This window comes from Hevea brasiliensis, chromosome 18 (genome assembly GCF_030052815.1).
Source record: "Hevea brasiliensis isolate MT/VB/25A 57/8 chromosome 18, ASM3005281v1, whole genome shotgun sequence".
Classification (NCBI taxonomy): domain Eukaryota; kingdom Viridiplantae; phylum Streptophyta; class Magnoliopsida; order Malpighiales; family Euphorbiaceae; genus Hevea; species Hevea brasiliensis.
Window position 1 is genome coordinate 45,414,112 of NC_079510.1, and position 12,814 is coordinate 45,426,925.

Consider the following 12,814-nt stretch of genomic DNA (forward strand, 5'->3'; position numbering starts at 1 on the left):
AGTCAAACCTTTTTTCACAAAAGAGCCAAATCTCTAAATAAAACTATTATTGGTCCACGTGATATCCATGACTAGAACCCCCTGCCTAAGTCTACTGAGATTATTTCGTTTATCTTTGCATTTTGAAATGAAAATACCAATATATTTTCACTCAAGTCTGTCCTTGCAAGACCTTTGTCTATAAATGACTCACACCTCCACATAGTTGATTATGGACCTTCGACCACCACCAGCACAATCACACCAAGCAGAAGAACCATTACCATCTTCTTCGTTTTGTCTCTCTGTCTCTCTCAGAGTATTCATCACTGCAACTACATTACAGAAAATCTCATGTCTGCCACTTATACTGCTATCTCACATCTTCTTCTCCCATTGCCCGTGGTTTTAATCTTCTTTCTTGCTCAAACAGGATGGAAAGTTCTCTTTTCATGCTTTCATTTATATCCTTTAATGACGCACTAGTAATCTATCTGCAGAATCATTTCACAAATGTAATGAGTATTGAGGGAAAAAAGGTGAAAAAAAACAGAGTTAACCCGTGTCATCAGTCACAAGCCTCCCAATCTACATAAATAAAGTCGTTCCCAAGGGATTCATCTCCACTAAAATTTAACAGTATTCGCAGTAATTCAAATAGCCCAAGATGCCGCTTTCCTGTGCCAAAAACTTCTTCCATCGATTCTGTAGCGATGACATTCAAATGGAGGGCATCCCCCATGGTAGCTTCTTTTCTAGTGACTTCCTACCATCCCTTGGAGCTAGAATAAATCGGGCAGCCACACTTCGAAAATACATAATTTCCCCCTACAGTTCCCGTTACAGGTGATAATATGCGTGACATGGCTTTTCTTTCCATATTTATAACTGCACCTACTCATTTCCTGCTCCTCATTACAGGGCTTGGGAGATGTGGCTGATTGTTCTAGTCATTTACTCTGCTTGGATCTCTCCGTTTGAGTTTGCATTTCTAACTTACAAGAAAGATGATGCTCTTTTCATCATTGACAACATTGTCAATGGCTTCTTTGCCATTGATATTGTTCTTACCTTTTTTGTTGCATATGTCGACAGCCAAACTTATCTCCTCGTCGATAATCCTAAGAAAATCGCAATCAGGTAAATATGTTGCTTCAGCATCTAAATCTCAGATTTCATTCAGATTGAAAAAAAGAATCTACAGAGAGATTTGTTGCTATTAGAAGAGCCATTCTGATTCAAACGAGTCTTATTGCTTCTCTTTTCCCACCTTTTCTATTAGAGCAATCAATTCAATCCAAATTGCAGGTACATATCTACTTGGTTTCTCTTCGATGTTTGCTCCACCGCCCCATTTCAGTCTCTCGGTCTCCTGTTCACAAATCAAAGCAGCAGCGAAATTGGCTTTAGATTACTCAACATGCTTAGACTCTGGCGTCTCCGACGGGTCAGCTCCCTTTTTGCAAGGTTGATCATCAAATACAAACTTATGCACTTTAATTTCCTCAAAACTTCAAGTTCTTGTGATAGAAGAATCACAATTCTTATTAGCTGGTTTGCTTCATTCAGACTTGAGAAGGACATCCGGTTCAACTATTTCTGGACTCGGTGCACAAAGCTTGTCTCGGTAAGTCATGAAAAACTTCTTGTTTCCTTCAGTGATATGTTATACAGGTCTCCAACCACGTTTCCCTCTCTGCTCGAATTCAGGTAACCCTGTTTGCAGTACACTGTGCTGGATGCTTTAACTACTTGATTGCAGATAGGTATCCTGATCCAAAGAGAACATGGATAGGTGCAGTAAACCCAAATTTCAAAGAAGAAAGTCTCTGGGACAGATATGTTACTGCAATTTACTTGTCTATTACCACACTAACTACGACTGGATATGGGGACTTGCATGCTGAGAACCCCAGGGAAATGCTTTTTGACATCTTCTATATGTTGTTCAACTTGGGATTGACAGCTTACCTCATAGGAAACATGACAAACCTTGTTGTTCACTGGACCAGCCGCACAAGGAATTTTGTAAGTTCACCTTTACTTGTAGCTTTCTATTCCACCTAGGTTTTCACCTGAAATGAAAATTTCATAATTTCAGAAAAGAAAAGGCTAAATGACTAAAAATTAACAAGTCCCAATCAACAGTATCCTAAAAAAACTTCACTATTTATTGACAGGAGTAAAAAAATTTTTATCCCTGCAGTTTGCCACTTGAATATGCAAAACTTCAGACATGGAACCAACAATCTATAAGATAATTTAGGGCTCATTTGCCCATATTATCATATTATTGATCTTACGTGCACCAATTGGTAATTTAAAGTCGATCATTTAAGAAATGTAATTTTCCATCTTGTTTCTTTGTTAAAGCATCATATCCTTCAAGAGAAAGGAAATTGTGTCATTCTTCTGTCTGATAAGTAATGTAGAGAAACTTGCTTTCCAAATCATAGAGGGACACAATTAGAGCAGCTTCGGAATTTGCCACCCGGAATCAGTTGCCACCTCACATACAGGATCAATTGCTGTCACACCTGTGTCTGAAGTTCAAAACAGAAGGACTGAAGCAGCAAGAAACCCTGAATGGTCTGCCAAAAGCTATTCGTTCAATCATTGCACACTATCTCTTCTACCCCATTGTCGAAAAAGTTTATCTGTTTCAAGGGGTTTCTCATGACTTCCTCTTCCAATTGGTAATACTTCACATGTTGCTTATCATTCTTGTATGGGCATAACACTTTTCCTTCTCCTCTTTCTCCTCCTTCTCCTCCTGCCTTTTCTCTTCTTAAGGTGCAAGTGTAAGCAGCTCTATAGCTGTGCAAAAAAACAATTAACCAACAATCTGTATGGTTTTGGGAACATAAAGTAAATATTAATACCAGATATTGGTAGATGCTGATCAATTTACTCTTTCTCAAAGGCTTCAGATATGGAGGCTGAATATTTTCCGCCCAAGGAGGCCATAATTCTGCAGAGCGAAGCTTCAACAGATCTTTATATACTTGTCTCAGGATCAGTGGTAAGCTAATTGCAACCTCATCAATTATCTCTCAATTCTTAGAATACTGTCTGCCAACATTAATTTGCATTGGGAACCATTCCTTGTTGCAGGATTTGATGTCCTATGCAAATGGACTTGACCAGGTGACAATTTTTAAAAGTCGCATATTCTTTACAGACAGGACTAACAACATAGTAAACCTTACTTCATATTTGCGAAAGGCAAAGCAAGCACTCATACTATCTACATGCACTGTACAGGTTATTGGGAAAGCAACTGCAGGGGATATTTTTGGTGAGATAGGAGTTTTATACTACATGCCACAACCTTTCACAGCCAGGACAAGTGAGCTTTCTCAAATATTAAGACTAACCAGAACTTCACTGATTAACACCATACAGGCAAATACAGAAGATGGTCACATCATAATGAATAATCTTTTCAAGGTTAATATTGGCATTTTGAGTAGTAAAATACTACTGTCCTCTTTTCATTGCCATAATAAAGTTCCATCCTACACAATTACAGAAACTGCAAGAGTCAGAAGGCACAGGCTTTGTTTACCAGAACAAAGATCCAGGAACAACTCTTAGTGACTGGCGTGATGGAGGATCAAAGGAAGGGTGTTGTTCTGAGGCAGGATGTCAAAATTATTCACATGGAGAGCCATTAATGCAGGATGAAGGAGATTTATCTGGTGAGGAACCTGAGGCTAGAGGAAAAAGCAAAAGAGGAATAGGTCATAATTTTACTACACATGCAGCCAATGTAAATTCAACAATTGAGGATGACCAAACGGCTCTTCACGCTGCTGTTCGCAAAGGGCACATTGAAATGGTTAAGATTCTGCTGGAAAAAGGAGCAAATGCAGACAAACCAGATGCCATGGGACGGACCTCAAAAGCTCTAGCAGAACAGCAGGGAAATAAGAGCATTTATGACCTTTTACTAAATTATGAAAATAGAAGGAAAATAGATGAACATAAAATAGATTTTATTGAGCCAGAATCAGATGAACCCAAGAAAAATCCAGGCAAACATAAAGGAGTTGGTGGGCCCAGTTGTTTCAATTTCCATTCCAAAATGGTACCCATAAACTCCAGTTCACGCCTCTATAGCTGTCCCAATGATAGGGAAGCAAAGAAATTAACCAAGAAGAGAGTCACTATCCATATGCAGTTTCACAACAAAAGCACATTGCAGAGGCCTCTTGGAAAGCTAATTATCCTACCTGATTCCATAGAAGAGCTGCTCAGAATTGGTGGTAAGCTCTGTTTGATCTCAAAAGAATATTAACCTAAATATTAGGAACAAAAATTATAGATTAATGTCAAGTTTGAATTGGCATAAGAATAAATGCAAACAAAGAAAGGAACACAGACACCGAGCTTTGATCAAGGACAAGTGCTATTCAATAATGTTTTGTTATGCTTTATCCAATTTGTCATTGTAGCGCCTTGTTACGCTGCAGGTGAAAAGTTTGGAGACTACAAATTTGCAAGGGTCATCAATGCTGAGAATGCAGAAATTGATGATATATGCGTCATTCGAGATGGTGATCATCTGTTTCTCCTTCAAAATGACTCAGAAAATTTGGAATGTGGTGTGACCTAAAAGTTATTTGAAGGTTTTAACGTAGACATGCAGATTAGCTTGATATTTTGAGCAATATATTAAGAAATATTAACAAAAAGTGCAATACATCTGCTGGTCCAAATAGGCCAACAAAACTGCTGTAAGTACTGGAAAATTGGATAAGTAAATTACAAATGGTTGCACTTTCACTCGGTATTTTCGGAGCAAAGAACCCCATCCACATATAATTATGAAGAATGTTAACAATTACATCTTACAACCATGCCATAATCTGGTGGGCCATATGAATGAATTTCCCCAAAAAATTGTTCTTCTCTGTGGACAATTGAGCGCAGATCAAACAACTGACTCATTGCACTGCTAACATTTCTTGATACCACTTTAACTGATCGCCATTTTGAACCAGGACCAAACATGTGAATGATGCACCAACAAAATTTCAAAAAGTAGTAGTCTGTTTCCCACCAAAATACAAGTTGCAAGAGTGTTTCTTCACATGCATGCTTTATATGCAAAAGACATTCAGTCCCTCTCAGTTACCTTTAATAGGAAGAGGATGAGCTTCTGTGTTAAAGACAAACTTATCCAAAGGAAAAATAGAGCTATCCCCAAATAGCAAGTACAGATACTTCAATGTCTCTCCTAAATAGAAGGTCTCCATCTTGTCTCTTCTCCGAGGAGGAAGCTCAGTGACATCTTCTAAGGAACTGTACCCACCAGATTCAACCTTTGTGTACTTCTCAAATGCTTCAAAAATCTGCCAACCCCATTCACGGTATCTGCAATAATGATATTTTGATCAGATAGCTACAATAATAATGAAAGAAAGAAAGAAAGAAAGAAAAGAAAAGAAGTGACTGTGTGCAGTGGACATCATGAAATTAAAGAATACTTGATAACCAAATGCCTGAATTTTCAAGAGCATACTTTGGGTCCTCTGTAATCCGATACAATACAAACAATGATTCTACAGTTTCAGGGCGCAAAAGATTATGACGATCAGCATGCTTGATTATTATGTCATCAACAAACTTCGATCCCTTGTTCCCACCGTCAAGCCCACCTTCAGTATATTCCTGCATAATTCAGAACCAGACATCAAATTGTTGCACAACATAAAAATAAGACATATTTCAAAGAATCAAAGTAACAGTTTGCGCCTTGCAGTGAAACGAGAACAAGTGATTAAATGGCCCATTCTGGTGCATATTATCTAACAATATTTCAGGAAACAAATATTACAAATCCAACCAACCTTGGTGTGGAAGTAAGCAATTTCTGGGGCAAGACCAGTAGAAGTGACTGAATACATTTCAAAGCACGTCTTCGCTAAATCTTCGGCAAGCTTTAAATTTTCAAGGTCGTCAAATTTAAGTAGATTGTCTTTCATTGCCTTTTCCTTTGTGATGCCCTTAGTGGCACCAAGAGCAAGAGTACCAGGCAAAAAGCACACCTGGAAAACAAAGTAGATAGTTTACACATTAATAATTATTCTGGACATATGCATTAAAGATGGCCTCAGTGACTCTCATTCCAAAGACACACACAATCAAGAAGAATTCAAACTCTCTCTCTCTCTCTCTCTCTCTCTCCAACCAAAATAAAAAGATGAGAAACTCATTTACAACAAACAGAAACAGCAAACAGTAACCTGAGCATTAGTAAAATGTTATGAAGTTCTGTCTAGACCAAAATCTGAGATAACTTCGCCACCTTATGAAGTTCTGGCTAGACCAAAATCTGAGATAAATTCGCCACCTATTTTTGAGACTAAGGAGACACATTTCCTCTGCCCCAAAATCCTTTTCTATTTCTTTCCCTCCACACTAATTAAAGAATGCAAGAACTAAATATACTTTGATGAGTGCATATATGCATCCAACCACATATGCACTGAATCATATATATATATATATATATATAGAGAGAGAGAGAGAGAGAGAGAGAGAGAGAGAGAAAGTCAAGTTCTTCCCCAAATTCAAGGACATCATAACTAAACCAATAGATTGTCAAATTCAAAAAATGGGCTTAACTTGAAGCACATCTCAGATGTCAAGATTATGCAAGCCTAGTTAGAGAACATGCAAATAGTGTGAAAAAGCAAAAAGTATGCAGCCTGCATCCGTTTCATTAAGTTCTATTGTCTTCCCAGTTCCCACTATTAAGAGGAAGAAAAATTAAAAAAGAAATTTATGGACAGATGCTTTTAAAAGATGGAAGAGTAACTGCAAGAAAGTTTAGAAGGAAGAAGTCTATAATAATATTAGTCAAATTCCAGAGGATATTCTATCCAAATTGTTAAAAGGAAAAAAAGACCATTATATTTCCAATAGGCCAATACATAAAATTGGTTCCTGGTACTAGGAGTGTGCACAGTTTGGTCTACACTGGTAATTTGAACCAAATCATAAAGTAATTTTGTTTGGTTTAACCCTCCAAATGGTTCAATTTGATTTGGAGAAAAAAAAAAGGTTTACAATTTGGTTCCATTTCTAATTGTAAAAAGATTGTACCAAACTGTAAACTAGGGGTGAGCAATCGGTTCAAACCGAACCGAACCGAATTAAATTATAAAAACCGAACCGTCAATTTTAGAAACCAAACCGAACCAAAATTGGTGAAAAATTGAATCGAACCGAACCACTTTATTTCGGTTCGATTCGGTTTAAACTGATCGGTTTGATTTTTGATTGATTTTTTAATTTAGATTTTTGATTTTTCAAGTTTTTTGGTCTAATTTTAACTTTGGTTTGAACCTAATAACCATTAATCAATGAAATTAAACAATTAATATATATAAAATTAAATATAATTCATAAATTTTTCATAAAAATAAATTAATTCAAAAATCGATTCAGTTCGATTTGACTATATAAATCACTATTCGGTTCGGTTCGGTTTAACCGATTTTTTTCTCTTCAAAACCGAACCGAACCGAAATAACTGAAATTTTTATAAATTAAAACCGAACCGAACCGATTAAATTTTAAAACCGAACCGATTGAACCGAATTGACTCGGTTCGGTTCGGTTTTTCGGTTTGAACCGAATTCTGCTCAGCCCTACTGTAAACTGAATATAATATAATATGTATTCACATGATTATTTATCTAACAAACATTTTGTTTGTTTAATTTAATATTTTTATGTATGAAAAGTTCATTTCTTTATAGTACATATTACATTTTATTGGATGGTTGTATTATAATTTGTAATACGAGTTCTTTAATTAATTTTCTCAAGGTAAAAAAAAAAAAAGCACAAAACCATATTAAAAAATAAATAAATAAATAAATAAACACTAAACTGTAACATTTCAATTTCATTTGATTTGGATCCCAAATTTTTGGGATAAAGGCTTAGTTGAGTTGAGTTGAGTTGGTTTGAAAATATCAAACTGAAATTTTCAGATTGGTTTGAAAATTACTCTAAACCACACCAAATCAGACTGTTCTACTTCAAGCCCATACTTGCTATAGCAGAAAACAATTGTTACCTTATGAATGTTCTAATGCCAGCTCAATCAGAATTTTTATAGCATTAAATGTAACACCATGCTATGTTTCTCATACATCAGAAATTGATAATGACCATTCTAATGTTGTTGTAAGTGAAAAAAGGGGAAATACTCCATGCATCACTTCACCACATGTTGAAACTTTGAAGAACTTCTGCTATGTTTCTCATACATCGGAAACTGATATTGACCGTTCTAATGTTGTTTTAAGTTAAAAAAGGGGAAATACTTCATGCATCACTTCACCACATGTTGAAACTTTGAGGAACTTCTGACGAAGCCATAAATAGAAGCAGTAACTTCATATGAGTTAAGATGGCATTACAGTAATCATGTCCATTTAGACAACTAAGAAAAACATATGAAGCAGGCATCCAACCTAGGTTAACATCAAACACCATGTACTACATCACCTGGACAGCTTATTCTTAAACATATTACATAATAAGTCATGCAGGCAGTGCGGCATGCATTTAAGGAGCATTCAGCTTTAAAAAAAAAAAAAAAAAAAAATTCTTCATGCAGCACTGTATGAAGTGTCAGTTTTATATACCATAAACTTGAGAATCAGTTAAAAGCTATTAATACATACTGCACTAAGCACTACAAAAAGGGTCATATGCAAACTGATGCCAATTTATTGCTCAAGACTTTAATAGAGATAAAATCACAGGTGAAGCAGTAATTTGACATGAATTAGATGGTGTAGCAGATGTTATATACTAACTATTTTGTAACCACCTAACCTTCAAGAATATACAAAGGAGGCACAGAACACGCAAGCAAACAATTGGGTTAACACTGGCATAAAAGGGATGTAAAACACATACCAGGTGATCCATTTTAGGACTAAAAGAACCCTTTTGTCCATAAGGCAATTCCCCCACAAAAACCAATCCATTTGGGATTGATGTCTGAACAAGTAGGTGCCTAACACCCTGCATTGCCTCCTCATACATGTCATGCAGATATGTAAAATTTGCATCTCTACTGCTTCCCTGCTGAAGCCATATTTTAATTAGGTACTCATAGTAGCTGTCACCACGAGATCCCAGTCTAATATTTTCGCCACTAAATTCACCAGAGTCAGGGCTGCAATTAATAGGAAGATACATTAAATAAACAACCATTTTTTTTCTCACCAACCAGAAATACTTGATCAGGCAAACAAGTTTTGGCTTTTGGAACAAAAAGGGAGTAAGGGAATAACGCAACCAAAAACACATTAATAAAATAAATAGGGATTGCATGAACTTTTTTCTTAAGAGAGAAAATTTTATTGAGAAAAGGAAAGGAAGCTATCGCATGAAGGAGAAGGAATCCTACAAATCTTTCAATTATCAACTTAAAAAAAAAAAAAGAAAAGAAATAGAAAAGAGACTAAAAAAGATGTGCTCTCCAATCAGCCAAAGTAGCCCTCAAAGACAATTTTTTGAAGACATTATTGGCATTTGGTCCTTACTGTTTCAAGATTTGCAATTTTAATTTTTATATTTTGCTAATGAATCTACACCTTAGTTCTTAAATATTAAATTATAGAATTTTTCATTACATTTTAGTCACTACATTTTAAATTAGACTGCACTTTAGTTGCTAAATTTTTAAAATTTATTTGCAATTTAGTCTTTTTGATATTGATGAGGATTTGGTGTCTAACAGAGCTGAATGGTGAAAAGAATCCATCTAGCCAACCATGACTAGATTGGGATTAAGGCTTAGTTATTGTTTTTATTGCAATTTAGTCTTTATAAAACACATTAGTCCCTCAAAATCTTGTACTTTGCATTAATGATAGTTTAGGCCTTTGGAACTAAAATCTAATTTTGAAACAACACGAACCAAAGCATGTTTTAAAGTAAACCTCAAGGTTTTTTTGGTAATTACCAAAAAAAATGCTCTCTCTTATTGTGAACAAGTAGATCTAAACGGCAGATCTTCTTGTCACCATTTGATGAAGATGGTCAAACCTAAAACATTTAAAATGCCAAACAACTGCAGGAATCAGGAAATCAGTTCGCATCCCAAAAATGATGTTACTGTAGCAAAGGTAATGGGAAAAGTTCTCTTCTTTTTTTTTCATTAGAAAATGTTGACAAATAAAGTGGGATGAGACTTATTAGATAATGGGAAACTGCAACATGTGAATGAGTCTGCAGCCAGGTATCATCATCAAGCAGGGATAACAACAGAAAACCTGCTTGAAACTCTACCCATTCACTTGCCGATCTACGAAATATTGGTTTAGATAGAATGAGTGATAAATTAAAAAGGCAACCATGTAGAAAAGGAAGGTTAATAACAATAAACAATAAGCTTATCCAAAAAATAAAAATAAATAATCATTTAGAATTATGAAATATTTCAGGTCTTCATACTGTGAACCAATGCAGGCAAATCAATTAATTAACTGCATGAGTAAATATGAAATGCTTTAGGCCAAAGACCCATACCTTATGTAGATAGGAACCAGCCCTTCTACCTTTGGTAGGTTCTTCATATGCTCTAAAACCTTCATAGCTTCCATGCTGTACTTTGGATCACCACAAACTGTACTGAGATAATTGAACTCAAGCTGCAAAGTTGAGACTTCTGAAGTACTACTCAAACCATCAGGAGCGCGATGTGCTGAGGGATCGTGTAGAACAACATCACTAAAGGGAATAGGAGTTGGACTGGAAGTAAAAGCCACTAGCAGACGATCAGCTAACTTTCTAGCAGTTTCTAGATAAAAAATTGGTTTTGGCCCCTCACGCATAGAGTTAGTCTGTTGTCCCCCTCCACTTAAATGATATGCACTTAAAAGACCACCCAAGACACGAATGGTAGTTTCAAATAAATTAACTTGGCCTTTCTTGCTAATCTTATCAGAAAGGTGTGTTTCAATCCATGATCCTGCCTCAGAAACAACTTCATTAGCACCCATTATCATGGCAGTATCAAGAGCATCCACAACAGTAGCACCTAGACCTCCTAACCCATCAACTCCCCGCTGGCTCAGTGGCATAAGTTCATCATATCCCATTGCATACTTTTTGTAGCCAGACCAAGCATGGAGGAAAGCTTCCTTTACTTTTTGTTGCCTTTCAATCCATATTGGATCAGCATTTAGCCTCACTAATTCATTGATAGTTTTATTATTAGTACCCTTTTCATCAGGTGACAATCGAGGAGGAAGCCTTGGTGGTTTCCTCCAAAATCTTCCAAGTTTGGTACTTCCATGCTTCATACTTTCCTCACTGAGATTTGTTCCTTTAGCTAGTCCACCAGAAAAAGAATGGGGACTGCTTGTATGAGTCAGCATAAGATATGCTAAACCAAAGATCATCAATAACATTAGAAACTTCCCAGTAGAACAACTTATACATTCACGCTTTATATTACTGGTAATCAAGGACTGCGAGATCACCTGGAAGAAAAAGACGCAATAAGTTGCAAAAATTCTAAGTAAAAGAATGAACATCTATGTCAAGGAAAACGATGAATTTCAAACAAAATAAAAACACAATTGCAAAAGGAATGGGGGGAAAACAGATGAAGAAACTTTAATAGGTAACATAAGGATTAAGGACATCCCAAGTAATTTGGTAAATTATTTGTATCTTACAATATTACGCCTATTTCATAGGACGCGTGCTCAAATTTTGGACAACAATTATCGATTGTTGGGAGTAAGTATTACTGCGTTATACGATATATTGCTTCATATAAAAATTTTTTTAAAAAATGAATTCTGCTTTATAAGATAAGAATTTCATAAGCACACATCTCCAACACATAGATAATTGAATCTGTGGCTAAATATGCGATGACCAATTTTAGTACCCCATGAATAGAAATCATTAGATCTGAAAAAGAAATTTCACGGTTTACCTGACACTGTTTTTTCACAAGAGACTCACAACCACTGGGGAAAATCAATAAATAGTTAAAAAAGTAGCAGGAAATAGAAATCTTACAGCCAACCTCTAATTGCAGAGTTGAGACTTCAAAAATCAAAACTGTCTTGCATTGCTATTATTCATTTGTAATTCAACAAATCCACAAAATTACCCCATAACTGACTAATATTTAAAGCAAAAGGAGCCCGATTCTATCTCAAATTCCCACAAAAACCAAACAACAACCTCCAACGTAAACTCATCAAGCTAGGCTACTTATCATCAATCAAACACAAAAGCAACTCCGGAGAGGGGGAGAGTGGAATTGATCAAATAACAGAAAGAGATCTAGGGAGGGGGGGGGTCAGAACTCAGAACCTTGACGAAAGAGCGTTGGCGGAACTTGGCGTTATCATAGTGAACATCTTTCATGGAGTAAGGGAGGGATTTCGACATGTTCAAATAAAATTAGGGTTTCTTCCAATGATCTGCCTCGCTCTGGTATCTACAGAATGCAGAGAGAAAACAGAGCGGCAAAGGGAGAGTAGCAGAGAAGATTGGATCAAAACAGAGAATCGGATCCAATCAAATAAGTGACGGATAAATTAAAGATAGAGGGAAAATTGTATCTGTGGGCGGGGAATTGGATTCGCGGGAATGGTAAAAGAACCCAACTCCTAACTTCTTTGCTTGTTTGTTTCGGTGTGGTTTGGTTTTTGCTTAGGTTTGACAAACGAGACAGAGCGAGCAAGAGACAGAATTTAAATAGGATGCACGCTATTCTATTACGCCAGTCAACTGGACAGAGAGACTTCTCTGTTTTCTCCGCGTCTTTGGCACG

General features: G+C 36.2%; 2 protein-coding genes across 4 annotated transcripts; one reads left to right on the forward strand and one right to left on the reverse strand.

Annotated features, from left to right (window-relative positions):
* Positions 1-64: 64 nt before the first annotated feature.
* LOC110651586 (potassium channel KAT1) lies at positions 65-4,895 on the forward strand. Of its 2 annotated transcripts, XM_021806959.2 has the most exons (11): positions 65-825; positions 901-1,119; positions 1,288-1,446; positions 1,549-1,606; positions 1,690-2,007; positions 2,436-2,675; positions 2,903-3,001; positions 3,094-3,126; positions 3,244-3,429; positions 3,512-4,247; positions 4,455-4,895. In XM_021806959.2, the coding sequence occupies exons 1-11, from the start codon at positions 647-649 to the stop codon at positions 4,595-4,597; spliced, it is 2,370 nt and encodes a 789-aa protein (XP_021662651.2). In that variant the 5' UTR covers positions 65-646; the 3' UTR covers positions 4,598-4,895. The 2 variants fall into 2 exon arrangements, with proteins under 2 accessions (XP_021662651.2, XP_057997231.1); XM_058141248.1 differs by having other exon boundaries at positions 1,288-1,606.
* On the reverse strand, positions 4,632-12,814 carry LOC110651587 (mannosyl-oligosaccharide 1,2-alpha-mannosidase MNS3). Of its 2 annotated transcripts, none has more exons than XM_058141249.1 (6): positions 12,352-12,814; positions 10,546-11,501; positions 8,926-9,187; positions 5,835-6,032; positions 5,507-5,655; positions 4,632-5,358 (listed from the first exon to the last, which is right to left on the reverse strand). In XM_058141249.1, the coding sequence occupies exons 1-6, from the start codon at positions 12,427-12,429 to the stop codon at positions 5,112-5,114; spliced, it is 1,890 nt and encodes a 629-aa protein (XP_057997232.1). In that variant the 5' UTR covers positions 12,430-12,814; the 3' UTR covers positions 4,632-5,111. The 2 variants fall into 2 exon arrangements, with proteins under 2 accessions (XP_057997232.1, XP_057997233.1); XM_058141250.1 differs by lacking the exon at positions 12,352-12,814 and adding an exon at positions 12,052-12,320.